We start from the raw sequence: 23583 nt of genomic DNA, 5'->3' as shown, positions 1-23583 counted from the left end.
ACACACACACACACACACAAACTGAGCCAAGGACAGTGTATCCTGGGTGTGTGATGTAATGGCTGGCTGGTGGTCAGCAGTCACAGCGACGCCCCTCACTATTCTGGACCTTTCAGTAAACAAACCATCTGTGTGTCGGCCAGTTTGCTAGCATTACCCTGTTGATATTTAATTTAAATGAAAAGGTTTTTGGGTCATGATTGTGTCATGATTTCTAATCACAAATTATAATAAACACATTAAATTGCAGTCAGATTTAAAGAACACTATTTTCTGCATAATATACTGTGGCAATTATTGCATCTATATTACTTATTAAAGTCCCTCTTTGCCCACTTGGACACTTTATAATGTGTGTCTGCACTTCAAGGTATAAAGTTCCGTGGTTGTGCATCGAGGTCTGTGTGGTGCTGAACCGGCTTGTTTTTGCTCAAACAGCTGACACAGCGCTTTCTACAGAGAGCTCTCTTCATGAGTCATGCTGTGTCTCTGGGCTGCAAACACACGCAGCTCCAATCCCTCACTGTCTCTTTACTAAAACACCTTTGTGTTCCTCCCAATCAGCTGTGATGAACAGTTATTAGATTAGCAGGGCATCCCTCACACATACATTTTTGTACACACATACTGTTACATTCTCAGCAGTCTTCTGCTGCATCAGTGTCTCTATCAGTCACATGATCCCTGCTGTTACAGAGCACTTTAACCAGGCTGATTCTTTTTTTCTCTCATTGTCTGTCTCTTCATCTTTGTCTATAAATGGCTTGGGTCCCCAGGCTCAGTCTGAGGTACTACTGTTTCCTCTTGGCCTGGTTTTGTGTCTTCTCTGCTGATACTTCTCCATGAAACCGAGCTTGACGTGGCACATCTTTAACATGCTCACAAGAGGAAAGTCAAAGTCAAGGTTAGGGAGACATCATTGTTCACCATGTTTAGTGCCAGCTTGTGAGGAAACACAAACTGCAGTATCCTTCATAAAAGTCATGATGGGTCCTCCTCATATTATTTATTACCTAAGATTAGGGCTGTGCGATGTGGGGAAAATCAAATTTCATGGTATCAATTGATGTTTGAAATGTTCTAAATAATCATCAATAATGTGGATATAATGATTAGGTGGGTAAAGGCAACTAGATGAACAGCAATTTTCTGAACTCTGGTAGGTTCAGAAAATTGCATCACCAACCAGGAAACACAGGAAACAATATATATATATATATATATATATATATATATATATATATATATATATATATATATATATATATTGATCAGCACTACCTAAAATGTAACTTTATGCTGAAGCATTAATATTTTCTAAATCAAACCATGAAAAACAGCAGACAAAGTATGTGATCAGTAAGTTCATATATTAGGTCGTATGTTGCAGGATTCTATTGGAGCTTTGACATAGCAGAGAGGAACATTATGGCATTTATGCTGAGTGTTTTGACTTGAAGCAGCGACACGGCAATGTTCCAGTAGAAACAGCTGCAGAAACACGTGGCATCATATCTGTTTGTTATCCACGTGGAAGAAATATTCAGAGTCATCCACCACTGGAATGGAAGGAATCATATGTTTTCACACAAAGACCATATTCATTAGAAAGCACACTCTTTTATCTATCTCGTTAATCTATTCTGTGTGTATCCATAGTCACGTAAATTAGGCCATGCTACTTTTCACCGTTTCTACTACAGGCCTTGTATTCAGTGAACTCTGCCTACAGGCTCTGTTCATGTCTTCTTCTTGGCACAAAGAGAGGGTGAGATGATGGAGTGAGGTGAGATGATGGAGTGAGTTCAGATGATGGAGTGAGGTGGGATAATGTAGTGAGTCTTTTATGTTTTAGCAGTGAAGTAATGACTCAACAAAGGTAAAGCCATTATAGCCTGCATGCACAGCCTGCATGGCTTAATCTGTCACATTTACATGATAGCTCATTTAATTAATGTATTGTCCCTTCTTAATTAAAATAATCATGAACAATATCCATGCTAACATAGATGAGCAATGGGGAATTCAGATACAGGCAGTAGCTCATTTTCCAAATTAAAATGGAATTTAGCATATAGTGTTGATTTTTTTAAAACATTTCAGTGCCATGCAATGGCTTTTCAGTCTTCATGATTGGTTCAATATGCTGCAAAGGTAGCTTCATATGAATATCACAAATACGTTCTCCTCAAAGCATTGCAAGCAGGTCAACCACCCACTAACATTACTGACCAGTGTCTGGCAGCAGTCTTTCTGCAGTTGTCTCGAGTTCTTATTCCAGTTTTGCAACAATTAATGCCAGAGAAAAGGAGTTCATAATCCTTGAAATGATTCAAAGGCTAATTATTTGTAAAGGAGGTACAGAAACAAGGAAAAGAAAAACATCAAAGAAAATGATTTCCTTCATGGTATTGTGAAGGACCTGTAGACCAGTTCTCTCAAGCAACACTGTCATGCCATATATTCACTGGATTTCCTTTAAAAAAGGAATATCATGTTCTACTTCTTTTTGAGCATGTTCGTGTGTTTACTGTTTGTGTGTTTAGTGAAAATCCCCACGGTCAACAGCTCGGCCACCACGTTGAACTCTTGCCACCTCTGCAGATGGTTCACACCAGGCATGTTGCAGAGAACCATGGGATGGATCCCCGTAAGTTGAGGGAACGCTCTATTTTTAGGGAGTGCTCGGCTTCTGGAAAAGGCATCTGAGATGTGACTGTGTGTGTGTTCCACTGTGGGCTGTGCTTCCTGAGTACATGTACATGTAACGTATATGCCTTTTCATGTTGAAGTAGTGGAGGTACTGTAGAAGTGTGTCTCTCTACGGTTGTCAGTGTTGTATGAAGTAGGAAGGTTCCCAATTTCAATCCCAGCATTAAACACTTTCTATTGAAGTGTGTTTGAGCAAGACCCTGAAGACACTGAACGTTTTCCTTCTCTTTTATTGTGAGTAACCTAATTGCACACATGTATGGGTTCTTCTTCATGATGCATCAAGAGAGATCCTTTCTATCTGTATGGTTAGCCACATGCCTATGTTTGGGCAGTACGGTATACGCGTGCGGGTGGTAACCTGCAGACGTCCGTGTGTGTTCCCCGAGACCTCCAGTGGTGTGACTGCATGCAGCACAGACATGTGCATTGCCCAGATAGCTTTCTGCCTGGCTGCGACCTTTGGTACAACGAAGCTAGTAGTGGCTGTCAGCCAGAGAACAGACACCAGAACGGCTGATTGATAATGTAGACAACTGGTCCTGGAGACTGGGCACCGGCCCGGGTAGGGGAGGTGGGAGGAGGAAGGCATCTTTATCTGCTTACAGGGCACAGTTACTCTTATAGTTACTCTTATTTCTCAATCAAAGAAAGAAACTCATTACTTTCTCACATCACCAACTGAATTATTTCCTCTCCCTATTTCCACTTTCTTTTTCTCTACTTTCCACTCAGTGCATATTTTCTCCAACAACAAGCACAGGAATGTCAGGGCATTGAGATCTTAACCTTTCACCTCTCTACTACTAGTTGCTTGGACAAAAGGACAGAGAGTCATTGGTGCAAAACATAGTTTTATAATTACGTTACATTACATTTAGCTGACGCTTTTATCCAAAGCGACTTACAATAGGAGCATTCAACCATGAGTACAAACTCAGAACAACAAGAATCAAGAAAGTACAATTTCTTCAACAGTGACAAACTACAAAGTGCTATAAGTTAGTGCCATTTATGTGCTACTAAAGTGCTTTTTAAAATGTTTTTATTCAAGGTATAGTCGGAAGAGATGTGCTTTTAGTTCACGCCGGAAAATGTAGAGACTTTCTGCTGTCCTGATGTCAATGGGGAGCTCATTCCACCATTGAGGAGCCAGGACAGCAAACAGTCGTGACTTTGTTAAGTGTTTAACTCGCAGTGAAGGAGCTACAAGCCGATTGGCAGAAGCCGAGTGGAGTGAACGGGCTGGGGTGTGAGGTTTTACCATGTCCTGGATGTAGACTGAAGCGGATGCTGCAGCCACTGGTAACCAGTGAAGGGAGCGGAGGAGCGGCGTAGTCTGGGTGAATTTGGGGAGGTTAAAGACCAGTCGAGCTGCTGCATTCTGGATGAGCTGCAGAGGTTGGATGGCACTAGCAGGTAGACCTGCCAGGAGGGAGTTACAGCAGTCAAGGCGTGAGATGATCAGAACCTGGACGAGAACCTGTGCCGCCTTCTGAGTGATTAGGGGATGTATTCTCATGATGTTGTGCAGCATGGACCTACAGGATGTTGTGTAGCATAGACCTACGTGATGTTGGGCAGCATGGACCTACAGGATGTTGAGCACCATGGACCTACAGGATGTTAAGCACCATGGACCTACAGGATGTTGAGCACCATGGACCTACAGGATGTTGAGCACCATGGACCTACAGGATGTTGAGCACCATGTACGTACATGATGTTGACTGTCGAGTGTCACACCGAGGTTCCTGGCAGTCGGGGTCGGGGCAACACAGAGTTGTTGAAGGTAATAGTCAAGTGGTGGGTGGGAGAGCCTTTTTCTGGAAGGAAAAGTAGTTCAATCTTGTCAGGGTTAATTTTCAGGTGGTGTACGGACATCCACTGAGGGATGTCAGTCAGGCAGGAAGAGATTCGTGCTGCTACCTGTGATTCCGATTGGGGAAACGAGAGAATCAGTTGGATGTCATCAGCATAGCTATGGTAGGAGAAGCCATGTGAGCGAATGACAGAGCCGAGAGAGTTGATGTTCAGAGAGAAGAGGAGGGAACCCAGGATGGAGCCAATACTTGATTTGTTCCTCACTGACTTCTATTAGTGACTTGTGGCAATATATGACTTTCAAGTGAATGCTCGGACATAAAGTTGTAAATAAGTGACTATCCAGCAGGGAATCATATGATCACCATCCAGCTGGAATCAACATGGACTTGGAGACACAGCATCATCCTCGGGCCAAATATACTTATAGCGAAAAGAAAGATTGTTCTCCTGACTACTTTGAATTTTAAAATGCTTGACAAATTAAGATGCAAATCACTGCCATGATTAAGCCCTCAAGAAGGACATGAGAAGAGAAACTTTGTTGGTCACTTATTCATTTTATCAATAGGCTGTAATCAAATCTATACAGCAAACTGCTCCCCCATAACCCACTGGCAGATTATTGGACCCGTATCACAGGCCACTACAGTGTCTTGGTTACTGGCAGCCTGAATGTCTGGGTCAACTTGCTAGATTGTACATCTGGCCCAACAGATCATCTCCTGTCTCCATCCAATGCCTGCCCTTCTCTTCTATTTGCTGTTTGAAGAGGAAGTAAGGACACTGGATCCCAACCTCCAACCCAACAGGTGCAGGGGTAAAGCAGTGCATGCTTTAGCTAGCTCCCCTGCGACTACCAATCCCTGCTGCCAACCCTGTCTCACTTTTGGACTGTTGTCTTTTCCAGATGGTTGCAATCAACCCGGCCTCAGACCTTTTTTATGAGGACTCAAGACTTTCCCCTCCTAAATTCTTGTCTTTATTGGTCAGCGTGCCCACATATACGCTCCATAAAGCCCCTCCTACTCCCAACAATAGAATCTAGGCAACAAAATCCATATTCTTGTCTTGATTCAATTTGTAAATCAGCACGTTTTTAAATCAGAGATCAAATTGTAATCCAGACATATGGATTGAATCAAAGCAGCTCTTTTAGCATCATCCAAAGAAAACATATTACATATTTTGATTACATTTGCTGACCTCAAGAATGTTCAGTCATCACCAAGGTACACTTTTTCACTTTGTATTTTAATAAAGATCCACTTTGGGAATTAAACTTTTGCAGTCTGCAGTCTCAATTAAGTTTCCCACATTATAGATCTTAGAAAAACAGTAAAACCCTGTAGCTTTCACTTAATCTAATTTAAAACATTGTGCCCAAAAAACCCCCAACAAACAACCAGTGGACACGGAAATAGGACGTCCACCAGCAGGTTTGTTTGGCTCACAGCTATTATCCCTGTGCTTCCTTCTCTCTCTGTCTCCCTCTAAATCAGTTCATTTGATGAACCCTTTTCCAAGCCCAATTACCGGTAACCATGGAAGCCTGATGGAGTTTCCTGAGAACACAAAGGGGCTTTCATTCGGCTGATGTCGCCGTCGGTATTAAAAGGCTGATCAGTATGTGAACATACTCTGCCAAGGTTATGATGAGAGGGGAAAATGGAGAAATGTACTGATGATGCTGTATGGTGGTGATGTCAGCAGGGTAGTTGTAGTGGGGTACAACTGGGTTTGACCCAGAGGGCCGTGGAACACAGCAGAGCAACTGTGTGTGTGTGTGTGTGTGTGTGTGTGTGTGTGTGTGTGTGTGTGTGTGTGTGTGTGCCCACATTCATCTAAGAATATGTCAAAGACACATATCCTTATCTGATGTGACATCCTCAGTGATGAACTGGGTATTTTTGGATTAGGAAATGTTTTTTGCAGTAAGGAAATATGACACTAAAAGTAGTGTATGTAATTATTCAAGGGAGATCATGGCGCTTGGAGCTTGAACATCCCAGTGGAGACAAACATCCTTTGTATCAATAAAGGGGTCACTATGAAGTGTTTTGAAGGCCGGAGCTGATGGAGATATTTATTGTATAAGCAGTATTTGGTATTATATACACAGTATTTCAATGCGAAAACATATTTGATTCCAAATATCCAGAATTTTCCCCACAATTATTGTATTTTCGTAGAATCTCTGATTTAATTTCTGTGATTGATCATGTCAGTTGTAGCCCTTAACATTTACCCTTATTGTGGAATGGCTGTGGTATGTATGCATGGAACCCTAAAGGAGGATGAAACTCACTGTATACATCAGAATGAAAACCAGTTAAATATTGCACCAATGGCCTCTACTTCTGTCTTCAGTTATTGGCATGATGTCATGGATAGCCTTCTGGATGGGAGGATGTAGATGGGGATGGAAACAAAGGGAAATAGGACAAAGACTTCAATTGATATGTCATATTACATAGTTGGCCACACTGTCTGGTAGATGTGTCATCAAATGCAATATGTCCAAGTGTCAGTTTGGCTGTTCTCTTCATTGTTTGCGTCTCTACAGTATGTGTCCTGTGTACTAGAATAAGACTGAACTGGTTCTCTCCTTTATTCCTGCAGTGTTTCAGCAGCAGGCTGTCCACAGCCCTCTAGAGCAGCAGAAGCAGAAACCAAAGCAAGGAGGAGGAGGACCGATCCCTTGTCAGAACTGTGGTAAGCCGTGCAAAGGGGAGGCACTCCGGGTCCAGAACAAACACTTCCACATCAAGTGCTTCGCCTGTAAAGGTAAGTACCAGCCAGCTATCACCTGGTATCTTTGTCACCACACAACCCTCCATTCTCACAAACTCAGAAGTCTATGAGAGACATTTGGTTGCCAAGTAGCAGCATAGACTCGAAAGGAAATCAGTAGTTTTTGAGGATGCATAGAACAGAAATATATTTATATTGACCATTTGTGAATGTGCAACTGGTAAAATTACCAACATCTATCTTTTTGTAGATTAGATGAAATACTTTCAGAGGTAAATAGACCTTAACATGGACCATTATGGGAAAACACTGGACACTAATGTGGCTAATCTTTCTGAGGAAGGATACTGTGTGAATTAAGAGCTGTGGGAGAAAGGGAATTCATTTGGACTAGTTCCTAAATGGAAATAAACATAAATGAGGACATTTTATGTAAAAGAGAAGGTAGCAATATGAAGACTAATTAAGGAGCCTTTTTAAGATAATCCATTACAAACCTTTTTGGAGAATGCAATACTCTTAAAATACACAGGAGAACCACACTGAAAAGAGCAAGGCATTTTTGGCAGTCGGTATTTGTTATTGCTTGTATGTGTGCACACTGACTTGGCCGTTAAGGCTTATTCTGAAATGTTCTCTAAAATGTTGGGCAAATGTTAGGCTGCTTCTTTATACAGTGCTTGCTAATGAGCAAGTTAATTGCTACCCTTATAAACATGGACATGCACAGAGTGACCAGAAAGGAGTGGCAGAGTAAACCTTCAGTTTCTGTGATTTTCAAACTCACACCGTTGAGCGATGTGCTTGGCTTTGAGGGGACAGAGAGCTAAAAGGCCAAGCAGAGAAAGATAATGTAGCCTATTAGTGGTCTCTGTTATTTATGAGGATTATGTTATTAATAGTTTGTCAATATCAGGAAATTCATTAAGAAAGTCAAAATGATTGGTCGTTCAGGTCTAATCAGCTGCAGCGATAGTGTTGGTTACATTGTGTATATATACATATATTGTTGTGTATGAGAGGGGACCAGTATGTGTGTGTATGTGTGTGTGTATTTTGGGTTGGGTGTCATACTTGAACCGTGTGTTCTGTGTGTGTGCTTGTGGGTGGGGACTGTGCTCTATAGAGTGTGTGTTGGGTCCCGCCCAGCCCAGACTCTCAGCATGAGCCTCATGTCAGACTGCTGTTGTTGTCAACACACACTCCCGTTGCTAGGCTCCCATTGGTGTCATTACGATGTCGCCCTTAATCTTACACTGACCAGCAGACGTCCTGTCTGCGCTCTCTACACCCCTCCGCCTCCATCTTCCCCTCTATGAATGAGGCATGACATAACATGAAATGATAATTCCATTTTATTACATCTTGACCTTTATTTAATATTTTTGGACATTATATTCTTGCAGTAATAAGAACATTATGTTCTCACCAAGTCACCAATTCAGTCACCTTAAACTCCTGGAGAGAAGAGTAACACAAGGTCACTTGGTTCGCTGTAGAAAACAGCATGAACGTAATAGTGCTCATATCTAGTTGTCCTGCCCAGTAGCGGAGGGTGCTCTTCGGTACAACAGAAGTGTTCTGGGCAGAGAGCAATAGCATTGGATAACTGAGAAGACCAGTGACCTCATAGAATTGGTGTGGCTTCTTGTGGTGTTCCTTCAAGGTAAAATACAACATTTAATTTGACAATAAATTCTTGCATTGATTGAATACTTTTTGGCAAAAGATACGGCAAAAAGACTTACTTGTCCAACCACAAGGTTCAAGAATACACTGATGCTCAAATACCAACTGGTTTTAACCACACGCAGTCCCAGCTGCAGTAATACTAATGTTCATATGAGTACTCAGTACACCGACAGCAACATTGGGATTATTACTCCATCTAAAAGGCAGAAACTACAAGAACATGATGCATGCAGTTGATCCTCAATGCTAGAGTTCAGGAGCATCTGCACCATGACATTCATGGAGTTCTCAATGTGATGCCCTGCAGCAGCATTGTATGAACTGACTAATGTCGGTATAACTATTCTCTTCCTGCCCACACGGAGACATCGACTCTTTGAATTACAGTCAACTGATATCTGAGTAAAAGATGTTCCTCGTGCACAGTTTCTGATCCAAAGATTGAAAGATTAGCACCGTTCTGTCCACAATGGGCTAATGTCAGGACAACCTCTAACTCAAGTGCAGTGTTTCTGCCATAAGATAAGTGTTATTAAATATACACTACATTCTGGTGACACCATAATGCTTATAGTCCACCATACCAAGAGCAACATTAACCTAGAAACAGTAAACGTATGCACGTAGTATTTTCCACTGTTTCTTCCTGTAGCAGGAGTATTATACATCTAAATGTACTACTCATACTAAGAATGAGGAGAATACAGGGAGAATTGCAATATTTGTTGCACTTCTTCACTTTACTATCTTTCAGGAAATGTTTTAGTTTGACCTCCACGTCACAGCTGTCGTTCACCGTTACTTCCAAAATAAGAGGAGGCCTTAGGAGTAGGAAATGACTTCAACCAGTGTTGTGGTTTCATACTGTGCAGCTATAGCTATACTGTGGGACTAATAAGGGATCAATTATATTATATTATTAAGGAATGATAATTACACGCCACGAGTCACACAAACACATTAATCAGACGTTAATAATTGAAAGTCATTGTTTCCCAGCGACTGGAGGTCATGATTCAAGGAACATGTGTTTTATTCAAGTTGTTTGACTTTCTCTCTAAAGAGCTTAATTAGAAAGCGATGGGGCTGGATTATTTAAGAGTCAAGCACTCAAGAAATGTATCTATACCATGTAGACGGTCAGCTATGTAAGGGTGATGATCACTCCACCAAGTTCCCACAGAACATGCCATTCTTCCTGTCCATAAATCCAAAGCATGACCACATTAATTAAATATCCAACTAATTTTGTTTTTTAAACGTGCTGATTGTTCGAGGGTTGTGTGGGGATTCAGGCTGGGCAGTTGCTATTAAAACATCCAGATGTGGACTGACAGGAATGTGAAAGTGAGGAGTGCAGATCAAAGAGATCAAAGAGACGCAAAGACATGGGTCTGCGCTAGCAGCCAAGTTCAACACAGTAGTGCTCATTTGTTCTTTTAGCACATCCTTAATTGATGTCAGATGATAATAAAATCAGGTGAAGTATCTTACCTATTAATACACACTGCATCATGGTCTGCCTCCCCTCTGCCCCACTGCACTCTATGAAAGATATCAAGATGAACCTGGAAGAGAATCAAGCCTGTGACCCCTGACCTTATTGCTGTTACTGCCAATTACAACCAGTCTGGGTGTTAGCCAGCGGGCTAACAGTGCCAGGTCTGACGCTCAGCTAGCTTTGTGTAATCAACACCAAGCAGAAAGAAGGACTGCATGAATGTGAGCTCATGTTAGCCTCTTTAGCGCCTGCTGATAGCAGCTAACAGTAAACAGCCTCATGATTCTCTGCTCTCTGAGCTGCATCACGTAGAGATAAAAACGCTGAAACGTGTAGAAATGCAAGACCCAACTAAGGACACAATGAATTGGTAGAAAGAGCGTCTTCAGCCTCTGTAATGTGTCATATTTCTGAGTGTATGATATCATTTGAAGAGGTTGATATAGTAGTTATAAATGAGGCTTAGTCACTGACCAAGTCACCCCAAATCCCATTTGTTTACATACATTTAATTCTACTATAAAGGGGTTATATATACTGTGAATAATTCATTATTAGTGTCAATAAATGTTAATTACAGGTCATTTATAAATTATAGAAGTTGTCAGACCTGGTTCTATTTTTTTCTGTTGCTCGCTTTGAAATCATCGCAATGGACGAGGGACAGCTGAAACAATACCTTCTCATTTCACTACATATACAGTATACATATACGTATATATAATGTCTCAAACAAAAGCTTTGTATTCCACAATGAGATTACAATTACAATTTGAATATATATAAGAAAATTAAGAAAATTATTTGCAGTTGGAGTTAGCCCATGGCCCCATTCCTCGTACCTGGCTTACTGAGTTAGCTGGATCCTTTTCAGGAGCATCCAAATCCCTTAACCTGCTCCAGCGCAGGCTTACTGAAATTCACTGGATAAGCTGGCCACTCCCACCGGACAAAAAAGGCAGCTCCCTTCCTCATTGATGAAGGAGCGATATTAGTTATATTAGTTTTATAGGGCGAGTTCTTCGTCCTCACATCATGATAACTTCCTGTATGATCGCTATCGATTCTGCCGACAAGGAATCATTTATTTACAAGACCTTCTGGAGCCGTACATTGAACACCACACGCCCAGCAGAGCATTGACCGTCTCACATACTGTATGCAGACTGGATCACAGCCTTGAACTTTTTTGCGAGTGGTAGAACATCGGGAACGCCGCTGCAGGCCGTGCTGTTCGTAAACGTTTATTTAGCGCTTAAGAAACTGGATGGATGTGTTGAAAGCACTCATAATTATATGACAACGTTATTAGTACACATTATATATCATTATTGTAGAATAGATTAAGGTGGACAGAGATAAGAATACAGAGAATCACACACAATTTCTTTTCACCGCTTCAATTGATTGAATTTCTGATTATGAATAATATATACATACTGATCCGCCCATACATATATTCATATCCTAGTTACATGGTAATCTACACATACATGTATATAGTACATGATACATATGCGCATACAGTACATATATCCTCATAAGTATATATTCATTTGTATAGTACTGCCAGCAGGCACATTTAAATAAATATAATCTGATTGATTTGGGTGATGAGGCATTTAAAATTAGCCGATCCATTTTCCCAACACTGACGCATTTAACTTGTCTGATATTTTGCGATGCTTACGTCTCGCAGCGGGGGAGGTGTTATGCTGCATTCACAGCAAACACGTTGTGAATATCCGCAAGGCGTTTGATGTGAATGCAGCATTAGACTTTGCCATGATTATATGGTCTTGACTTCCTCATATGCGTTCATGATCATCTCCTGCTCCTCAGCAGAGAAATAAGAGGCTCTTTCTTTGAGTTTATTTGCCATTGTAGCATTTGAAGATCCTGGAATCTGTGCTCAACTACGCTCCCTTTTGAAGAGGAGCGTGCACACGCAATTATCCAGATGACTGACGTCTTGTTCGAATTAACGAGACAGTTTGAAGCCTTCGAGAAACCGACGTCAATCATCTTGGTAATTTAAGATGGATAATAAGATATTTGATCGACTTTGTTGAACCAGGTACGAGGAATGGGGCCCAGATGTCATGGGGTTGTAGATGTTTGAATATCCTTTTTTTTTTACAGTCTAATGGATCCATGTTCAATCTACTGCCAACATGTGATACATGTGAGAATCCAATATTTATGATTTATGCTTTGGAGCGTTTGATGTTGATGATGACCAGACAGAACTGACTTTTATCCCTAATCTGTGTTTGCTTTGGCCCTCACATCATCCAAATAGCACTGAAATACTGAAATATGAAAATATGTGGTCACACCCTGTCGGAAAGCCTACATAAAAACAGTAATGAGTTGGAATTGTGACATGGAAAGACTCCTTTATAACACAAAGCACATTCACAACACTCCCTCACAAACATAGCTTTGGTATCTTTTATTGCACAGCACCTTAAAACTGTTCATGGAGTAGGATTAGTCTGCCAAGCCTGAATGCTTCTCAATGCCATCATTTGGGAAAAACAATAAATACAAGCTTTTTTTCTTAAAGATCTACTTCATCTCTCCTTTAAGACGGTGAGTTTTATTCATATCAGGACTTTCATCTTTGACTGCCTCATTCTGATATCACAAAAAAGAAATACATGTAGTGACGGATAAGATAGATGAAGAAAACTGATTGTGAATCCTCAATGGTGGTTGAGCAGCCATAGCATGGCTTTATTCAACAAAGGGAGCTGGCTCAAGTGATCTTTACATGGGCCTCTGTCACGTTTCATGACATCACTTCCAATGGCTTTGGAGAACCGAGCACTATCGATGAAACAGCGAGAAGTTAAAGTTGTCTGGGAACACTGGTCCAAAACCAGTTACCACTTTGATTGGGAGGGGATCAAGATGTCGTGTCCAGGTGGCAAACCTTGGTTTATGAAAACTCTCACAAGATAGTTGAGGTCTGGCATTGACCTTGAATGTTTATGGTTAGGATAGGTTGTTGGTCAATGAGCTTTTGACACATCTAAGGTTCCATCAAGACAAGACGGGGGGAAGGTCATTGGGTAGTACTCCATGACCGCTGTTCATATCAAATGCCAAAGAGCATACTTGAACTGAGTTAGTGGTTCATATCTCCACTCCATTTATAATCGAGTCACATGACTGACGGTCCAGATGTGGGGCCAATAACACCTTGTTTACTTACCTACAGAGTCATTTCGACACTTTAAACTGAAAATATTAAAACTGTAGATGAAAGAAATCCAACATTAACCTTTTTGAGTTGTGACTGTCTATTTCATACAGTCATCCTGACAAGACTTCCTTCAAGGTTTTGACTTAGATTAATGGATTCCATTGTTTTTGTACAACTACCCAGCCTGAATGCATTTCTTCCTGGAAGTCAGCTGATAAATAGACGCTGCTGGCCACATGTTGAACTCCTGACGGTCGGTGGTCGTGTTATATTAGCAGATGGTTGTAATGTTCTCAGTAGGGTGTTGGCTATTGGATTGCCTCCTTCTTGGAAGCAGGCTGACCAGAACAGAGCCAGGGGGGAGTTTGTGTTCGTCACTGGGCCAGAGGGGCTGACCTCACACACCTGTTGGGGGGGAAAGGAAAGGAAAGCACACACACATAAAAGGACAATATTTACATAAATGCCACATTGTGCATATGCTATATACTACATGTGTATGGCTGTATTTGACCAGAGATCCTCTGTCTATCAAACACTTGGTAGAGACCTGCCAGTTTGTAGGAAGCTGGAACAGTGTGAGCCCGTTTGACCTGTCAGAAGTATCAACCTTAGATTTCTAACTTTCAAGCACATCCCCAGAGCTGGTCCGATCAATGCCATGTGGCTGAAGACTGTGCAGTCAAGGTCATGTAATGGACTAGTGAGTGACAATGACCCCTCACAGCCCTCCATCACACCACTCACACGGATGGGGAGTCATTGTAAAACATGAAGTACAGTCCAGGTCGCATGTTCATTGCAGAACGCACATAACCCATGTATATTTAACCCTGCTGACGCTTACACACATGCACAGTGAAGTCATTGTGAAACATGAGGCAGAGTCAAGGTCACACTCATGTAAGGACATATACATATATATATATATATCTATATATATATATATATATATATATATATATATATATATATATATATATATATATATATATATAGATATATATAGATATATATATATATCATTTTTTATGGCACCATAACATGTCTGTAAATAATGCCTCTGGAGGTGGAGTGTGTTAGAAGGACACATTTGATCAGTTTCTCAGCTCCAGCCATAAATGCAAGACAGACTTTAAATGATGGTTTAGATCATTATTATTTAGAATTGATCATTTGAGATTTCCTTCTCCATTTCATAAAAATAAATAAAAAACATGTTATTCTGGTGACAGCGTTAGAAAATCTGGGAGAAAACTTTGCAGTCCCCTAAACAGCTGATTTTGCTAGCAGGTCATATCTCACCTATTTAGTGGTTTCTCCCCACTAAAGTGATCCCTCCAATATTCAAGGCAACACTTTCAGCTCTTGATAGGTATCGGACAATTAATTAGCGATCGGCTTTTTCCTAAACCAAACTATCGTTAATAAATCGGCCTTTACAATCCACTGTCGGTCGACCTCTGTTTGATCCCCACCTCTAGTTTCAACTGCATTGCTTGCATCATGTCCATGAATCCATTTCCTATCTCTCCATAGACCTTGTTTGTACATGACTAAAAGCGATGAAACATATTTTATTTACAAATCACACCAGGGTGAATTTGTTGCACATCCATCCATTCAAGCATGTAACTCCCTTTCTAGTTCTACAAGCTGAACTATGAAGAACAACAGACTCCGGCTCTGACATCTTCCAGTGCGGAGGAAGCAGATTCAACAGAACACTGAATTCCTCCAAGAGCCTCTGAGAGCATTCATGTTATGTAAGTGGCTTCATAGTGCAGAAAATAAACCTCCAGAGATGAAGTTATCAGTTTCCTGTGAAGTAATCAGCCTGTCAGCCTTGGAAAATCACTTGAAATCAAGTTCCTCCTGCAGTATAACCTTTATACCTACTTACAATGGTGACCTGAGGAGCTTCTTAGCACTGGTATTGCACTGGTGTTGCTTGTATTAATGTTGAATGAGAGTAGAGCTGATGTGATGCTTTAGTTTGTTTAAGTACTCGTGGTTCTGAAGTTCCATCTCTTTCTTTCTGGGTTGTTACAGAAAATTGTACTAAACACACATCAGTTGATCACACACTCCCTACCAACACACCCACAGTTCAAAAGGTCAAACCCTCTTGGGATTCATGGCGTTTCAGCACGCTGCAGGCATGTAGCCGACACCTTCTGCTGTTCTGATCTCAGGACAAAACAACGAATTAGCTGCTTCGTGATCTCATCTGAGGTCAGCACAAACACACCCTGTGATGTCACGGAGATGAAATAGTTTCAAAATGATGAAATTGCAGCTTGCTGGTTTCAAGGCTAATTCTGACACATTGTATTGCATGGCTGATTCAGATTATTGGCTGAATTGTGTGTTTCTTTTTACTCCTGGTTAATCCTGGTGAGGGTGGGAAGCTTTTCACCAAAACTAAAACAAAGAAAGAGGACACTTTTGGCTTCAGATGTTTATCACTATCTTGTGGCCATTGACTCTGGATGGCCCTCAACCATTGACACAACACATCTTTATTAATTTACAAAAAGCCTACATGGCATTGGTTGTGTTAAGACGCCTGTCCTTTTACAAGTTGTTACAACTGAGTGCTGTTCATTTGTATTTCACACAGTGATTGAAAGCTGTGAAGCTAGGCTACCTCCATATATTGGCTGTTTCTCTTTCATTGGTTGTGGTGGTGGTACATGACCAGACTGTACAAACTCAGAGCAACAGATAGTTATTTATCCGCAATCCATACTCATAACAAATGTATGCTGTCAGAGAAATTAAGTTTCTCTGACGTCATTAAGTACTCAAATCCCAGATTCAATGTGAAATTAATGGAACTTTAACTGTTTTCTTCTTTGATCTAATAAGTAAAAACAAACACCAAGGTTATAGTAATTTAAATGAAAATGTCTTTATTTGATCGACGCCTGCATACATAGGAGTAAAGAAAGAAATGATTAAAAGTGAATAATTTATTATTTTCTCCACTTGTTGAACAATTGTTTCTATCAGAGCAAACTCAAAAGTGAACTCAGTGCCCACTTGATTAAACCTGATTTACTGACTTCCACATCCTGCTCTGCTTCATTTCTTCAAACTCGTCCTGCTTTGTAACAGGGCCATGTGCATGAGGGGGTTAGGGAATGAGGGAATGAGGATAGGAGATGAGAGCAACGAGGAAGGGATGAGAGGAAGACAGCTTTGACGGTTTCCATCAGCGATGAGGGACAATTCTGAAAGAGCATCTTCTGTCTTCCTCTCGCTTCTGTAATGCACTCAGACCTTTTGATCTGTATTAGAGGCCAGTGTGCCAGTAACGTTGCCTTCCTCTGTAGTATATGCACCATGCTGCTGCCATGATTGGATTAGCTTCGCCTTTAGAAGGATGTTATTCTTTCTGCTAGTGTTTGCTCTGTAAATGATGAATGAGCTCCTACTTGAGCTCTTATGGCTCAGCTGCTGAGCTGCTTTAGCAACTAAGTTATAATACACTAAGAAGAGGAGTCTACAGTATGTGCCAACTGGCAGTGCAGGTATAAATATACAAGGATTGAAAGACGAGCTGACAGGAAGCTGCACTCCAAGTCTCTAACTCTTCCAGCCATCTATTTATCTCTCTATGTAATAGAGCTGTGTTTAATTCTCTAGGTGAAAGTCCAAGTCAAATCTCAAGTATTAAGGATAGATGTGACTCAGAGGTAGAGCAGATCATCCACTAATCGGTAGATCGTTGGTTCGATCCCCAACCCTCCAGCCCGCATGTCGTAGAGTCCTTATGCAAGATACTAAACCCAAGTTGTTCCTGCCGGTTGTGTCATCAGTGAATGAATGTGTGTAAGTGTATGAATCTTGACATGTTATGCTTTGAGTGGCAGAAGAATAGAAAGTCACTTTAAAAATGGTAGTCCATTAGTATTATAGAGCTTTTGTCTCAAGTGTTTTTAGACAAGTAAAGTCTGTCAAATGAAGTTTTAAGTCATTCAGTCTGAAGGCAATTGTCAGGTACATCTAGGTTAGTAACAAGTCTAGGTTAGTAATGCGTCTAATTAAGTAACTCAAATAGTTTAAGAGAAACCAAAGTCAAGTCTGAGGTATGTCAAGACAAGTCTCAAGTAAAATTTCAAGTCCTTCAAGAGAAGTCCAAATCCAGTCTGTCAGAATGAGTTTGTCTTGTCATATTTATTATTTGTTGTATTGTTGTAGGATTTTACCAAGCCAAAACTTGACACTGCTTTGAAGTCTCAAGTTGTTCTCATGTCAAGTCTCATGTCTCAAGACTATGACTCTGCTATATAGGCCAGTTTAATTAAACAACTGTTTAAACCTAAAAAGCTTTGTTCCATAATTATTCAGTGTCAAAAGAGCTCTATGCAATGCCAGAATCTGCTTCTCCTTAGGTTTGGCTTGCCATCATTGTGGGGAGTTTTAGAGAAGTTCTAAAAAGAACTTCACAATGGGTCCTGGTTGAAAAGGTGCTTTAAAACTCAAAAATCCATACAATGACAAGAGAGCCTGTAGAATCCTCATTTTTGTACCTTATGTAACTCATCCATCCAGCTGTCCACTCTGCTGCTGTTTACTTGATCAGCCCAAAGCATTATCTCATTCTAGACAGGCTGCCAGACATCTGAACCGGATGTGAGGGAGCCGGTAGCACCCGCTGGAAAGTATGTCGTCCACTTCCTGTGAAAACATTCCTGCTCGTATTGTTATGGTTGTTTTATTAGCACGTCGTAACTCCTTTGAGGGATTGATAACAAAGTGAAATGGTGCAAATGCTGGAGAAAGGTTGTCCAACATGTCGGTTAAAGTTTTTACAAGGGGATAAAAGGGTGGGAGAATTTGACTGTTATATAAGTAGTTGGAAAATGTTGAAGTTTCAGTTTAGTGTTTGTGGATTTAAACTGAAGAATAGCATCACAATTCTTGCTTCTGCTACATCAGTGTACTGTATGTAAGTGGATGTTCACACACATTAATTAGTTGTGCAACATGGCTAGGCTCTGGACACATGCTAAGGTGACCTAGCTACAGCAGCTACTGTATGTACGGAGGTTCCATTGGTATCTAACTGGTTTCAGTTGTGTTTAATGGTTTGAGCTATCTGCCAGTGTCATGGACAGTTTAAACTGAGACCTTGATGACCTCATTCCTTCTCACATTCCTGCAAAGATACACGTGTGTGTCTTGAAAATGTTATGTATGTGTGATCTCACCCACAGGCTCCAAAATACGTCATAGCTTAACACACCCCTGTGTGTGTGTGTGTGTGTGTGTGTGTGTGTGTGTGTGTGTGTGTGTGTGTGTGTGTGTGTGTGTGTGTGTGTGTGCAAGTTCACAGAGCTGTCATGGAACACCAACTAATGCAAACATCTCCCGTTTATCTTTGCTGTAATTGTTTCCAAGAAGAAAGAATGGAGGGAAGAGAAAGGAGTGGTGATGTTATTGCTGAAGGAGTGAGAAAACAGAGTGAGACTTCCCCTGTGGGTGTGGCTGGTCTGTGATGTCATGCGGTTGCCTTGGTCACTGTGTGTAATCATTGTGGGTTCACGAGAGAGGCCGAGGCCGAGTTCCTGTCATATTTAGTTAAGTGCAGACAACATGCACAGCAAAAGCCAAACAAAAGATCTTCTACCTTGTGCTCAGTCAGCTTTACGTATGAAAAGTATTTTCTTCCAAATATTTTCGGTCATCAATTTTGTCTACTATGTCTCACTCTTCTTCACCCTTCTTTTGTCCATCCTTCCCTTTTCCCATTGTCTTTCTATCCTCCTTCACCCTCCCTCCCTCTCTTCGTCCTCTCTTGGTGCAGTATGTGGTTGTGAGCTGTCCCAGGGAGGATTCTTCGTGCGGCAGGGAGAATACATCTGTACGCTGGACTACCAGCGGCTGTACGGGACCCGTTGCTTCAGCTGCCAGGACTTCATTGAAGGAGAGGTTGTGTCGGCCCTGGGAAAGACCTACCACCCCCGCTGCTTCGTCTGCGCCTCCTGCAAGTAAGGAACTGGGATGTGGGGAGTAGAGTTCAATGGAGAACAGCTTCACTCCCAAACTGGCAGAGCGGTGAAGGGACAAGAGAGGTGCATCTAAAGGTTTAGTGTGCCATACTGTGGAAACACTATAAACAAAAAGAGAAAACCAGTTATTAGAGCATGTCAGCATTTCAAAGTCTATAATAGTAGACGTTAAAATAGTAAAGTTTCACAGGTACATTTCACCATCTTGGTTTAGCGCAGGGATGTCAAACATACGGGCACGCTAACCATTGAGCCACAGTCACACTTAACACAAAATACAGCTGAAGTTGACTAGATTGCCCTCAGTTGTGTTGGTATTTTGACCTGATGATAGCATAACACTACACTACAGAACACAGACTGTGGCTCAGCGGGGTCGTCCCTCTATCGGAGGATCGGTGGTCTGATCCACTGCCCTGCTGGTCCTTAGGCAGGACACTTATCCCAGAGTTGCTCTGGCAGGCTGTTCTGCTGTGTATGAATGATATGAACATCCTGATGGGCAGGTGGCACCGTATATGGTAACCACTGCATCAGTGTGTGAATGGGTGTGGTCGGAAAGACTAGAACAGCGCTAGTCCATTCAAATATAATGGATCACGAGAGTTATTAAAAATAACCTCAGCCAGTCTGCCTGGATGTATCCTCTTCAGGAGCTGGCTGTGACAGTGTGACACCAGCTCGACTATCAAATGTCCACGCAGTAGGAAGCAGCATGTGGCCGCCATCTGAGCCCTGCTGTGCCAAGGCCTCGTCACTCCTTCTGCACTGAGGGAGCAGCTGTGTGGGAGCAGCCAGGAGACTTAACATTGTTTCATTATGTTGGTAATGCTCCTCTTCACAATATCATGGCATTTGTCTCCAAAGGTTTTTGGCTGGTGAACGAAAATACGATGAATTAATTTATGAATTTGATCATTTTCTAGCAGCAACCTCCATGTCTCAATGTTGAGGCCTTAATGTGCACTTCTTCAATTGCCTCGATAATGCCTTCAAGAAAACCCTGTAAAAAAAAGTGGATAACTTTGTCTAAAAAAAGATACAAGCAAACATTTTTTTATACACATGATGGGTAATTTAAGATATATTCTCATATACCGGTACTTTTTCTGTAAATTGAATTACTATAAAAGTCTAATAAATGCAGAAATAATAAATTAAAATGAAAAAGTATGAGATTAAAATGTAAGAAAAATAATTTAGAAATATAGTTGAAAACATGCTCTGATATGTATACACTTGAACTCTAATTTCTAAAATACTGGCGGTGATGGTCCTGTTCAGCTTGTTGTAACATTCTCTTCCTTTTACTAAACATGTCCTTTATATTTCCCTGCTTTATAATAAAAACACATCACGTCTAATTGATTTTAATAATCTGTCTGCAATGAAATCTCCCCGCCTCATAAAGCTGCTGAGTTCCATAAAAGCGTTGCACCTGACGATGGTGTACATATTGTTGCTGGGGCTTTGAATGACGTTGTAAGCGTTGCTGATGTCCTGATGTTCTGTCTGTTCTCTGTTTGCAGGCAGCCGTTCCCGGCCGGTGACCGCGTGACATTTAACGGGAAGGAGTGTATCTGCCAAAAGTGTACCGAGCCTCTCGCTGCCAACAGCCCTGCACCCATACAGGCTGTCCACAGTCAGTACTTTGTTTATGGCTCTGTCTCTCTAAAATAAAAATCATGCCACAAGACTTTGGCACACTGCAGTTTTTTAAACTGCTTATTATACTAGTTTGTTTGTTCCATCCCTTAAATTGTGTTCAGTCATTCCACTCTCACTGTTCCTTTTGTCCAAAGTACTGTAGAAGGAACTCCCCCATGCTGAACAAGTCAAAATTATGGTCATTTCTCATCAATTCTCAACTAAATGAATGTGGTCTCCCTGCAGACTGCTGCGGCTGTGGGAAGGAGTTTAAGAACGAGCAGTCTCTTGTGGCGCTGGAGAAGCACTGGCACCTGGGCTGCTTCAAGTGTAAAGTCTGCAACAAGGTGCTCAACGCCGAGTACATCAGCAAGTAAGTCAGCCTGTCATGTCATGTCATGTATTGCCACTACTTCATGAGCCATAGTCCAGGGGTGCCCGATGGAACTAAATCTAAAAGATGTGACCATATTACACCAACGTGGGCCTGTAATGTAAATCAGGACTGACTCACTTTACTGTATGTTCTTTATCACAGAGATTTGCATCCTTTGTCTAGCGTGTGGTTAGTTTTATGATCATTGTTTTAGATTTGATCTCTACTTTCTACCTTTTGTCTTTTATCCTGGAATTAATTGCCATTCATTTTTAATTCAATGGCATTGTGTGACATATTTTCTTGTTTTTTGTGTAGTATTTAAATATGGGAACATTTATTTTATACAAAATACAATGTTGCGCAATCTGACGGTTTAACTGGACTAAAAATAAAGAACAGAGTAGATACTGCTGAGGCAATCTAAGAAACCAATGTTTCTTTTTGACAGAATGTATTTACATAAAAACATAAATGCTAGAGCCATCCCCAGATTAATATTCCAATAGTAAGCTGCTTGAGATAGTCAATTATGGAAGTTGTACTTTTACAACGTTTTTACAAATGATGAAAATATAATTGGTTCTGATGCTGAGCTCCACCCAGCAGCTCCCTGGGCCTCTGAGCTGGATCTGATGACTTGTTGCTCTTTCAGGGATGGAATCCCCTTCTGTGAGATGGACTACCACGCCATGTTTGGCATCCAGTGTGAGAGCTGCAAGAAGTACATCACTGGAAAAGTCCTGGAGGTAACAGCATTAGCAGCCTCAAACAAACACATCTGAAACTATCTCTCTAGTGGAGAAAGAGAAATGTAAGTAATATGTGAAGAGATGAAATAACAATGGATTCATGAATAGATGAATTGAATGGAATACACAGATAAGCACAGATGAGTGTAATAGAGTGAGAGCATGTTTATTAATCTACAATAAAGGGGCCGGTCAATGATTTTACAACTGTTTACAAGAAGTACTACTCCTCTTCATAAACTGTTTAAACAGACAATACAAGTCTGAGATAATAGATCTGCAAAGTGGGAGAGATCATTTTAGCGCTCTGGAAGTACAAGCCACTTTTTACACTTAAATTTAATTTAATTAAAACAATGTGATCTTTGATACAAATGACAAACTTGTGAAATGTATACAACAATGTGAGCAGAGCAGTTGCTGGTCCATGATCAGTGTAGACCCACAGCAGACAGAGGACAGTCTAGGGGGGTCACGGTCCACCTGACGGTCTCTGCGGGGGTCTACACTGATCAGTTCTTCTTTCTGTTTTTTACTCTGATTATTTTGCATATTTTTCCCAGTTATTTTACCTTCATACGTCTGAAATTAGCTCACTGAGCAGATTCCACAATTTCCCCAAATTGACCATTAAAATGTCATCAAATCTCATGCGCTGCTAATGCAGTTACATGAGACATGTGTTTAGAATAGCTGAGTATGTACAGATCTGGGAACAACTCCTTTTCACGTGCAACTTTGTGCTCTGTTATTGGGCCTGCCTGGCTATTCAGCACAATCTATCTATCTCTCTCTCTCTCTCTCTCTCTCTCTCTCTCTCTCTCTTTCTCTCTTTCTCTCTCTCTCTCTCTCTCTCTGTCTCTCGCTTGTTGGCTCTGGGCTAAGGCTTGCTTTGACCTCACTCTCTACTGCACACACGCACACACCTACACCTACTCACACACACACACACACACACACACACACACACACACACACACACACACACACACACACACACACATTTGACCTCCCCGTGTTCCTCCGGCAGGTCATCCGTTCATTGTCTCTCTCTCAGATCTGTGTGCCTAAAATAAAGCCACAGCTTCCTGTTC

At 41.2% G+C, this 23583-nt stretch overlaps 1 protein-coding gene across 1 annotated transcript in view; it reads left to right on the top strand.

Annotated features, from left to right (window-relative positions):
* Positions 1-23583, top strand: part of ablim2 (actin binding LIM protein family, member 2) — a 55774-nt gene that overhangs the window by 1907 nt on the left and 30284 nt on the right. The window contains exons 2-6 of the mRNA XM_079214619.1: positions 7159-7323; positions 19510-19693; positions 21244-21356; positions 21608-21734; positions 22393-22486. Of these exons, the coding sequence (XP_079070745.1) occupies positions 7159-7323; positions 19510-19693; positions 21244-21356; positions 21608-21734; positions 22393-22486 (683 nt within the window). The remainder of the gene's footprint in view (positions 1-7158; positions 7324-19509; positions 19694-21243; positions 21357-21607; positions 21735-22392; positions 22487-23583) is intronic.

Source organism: Taurulus bubalis (genome assembly GCF_910589615.1).
Source record: "Taurulus bubalis genome assembly, chromosome: 3".
NCBI classification, from domain to species: Eukaryota; Metazoa; Chordata; class Actinopteri; order Perciformes; family Cottidae; genus Taurulus; species Taurulus bubalis.
Note: the sequence above shows the minus strand (reverse complement) of the source record. Positions and strands in the feature narration are given on the sequence as shown.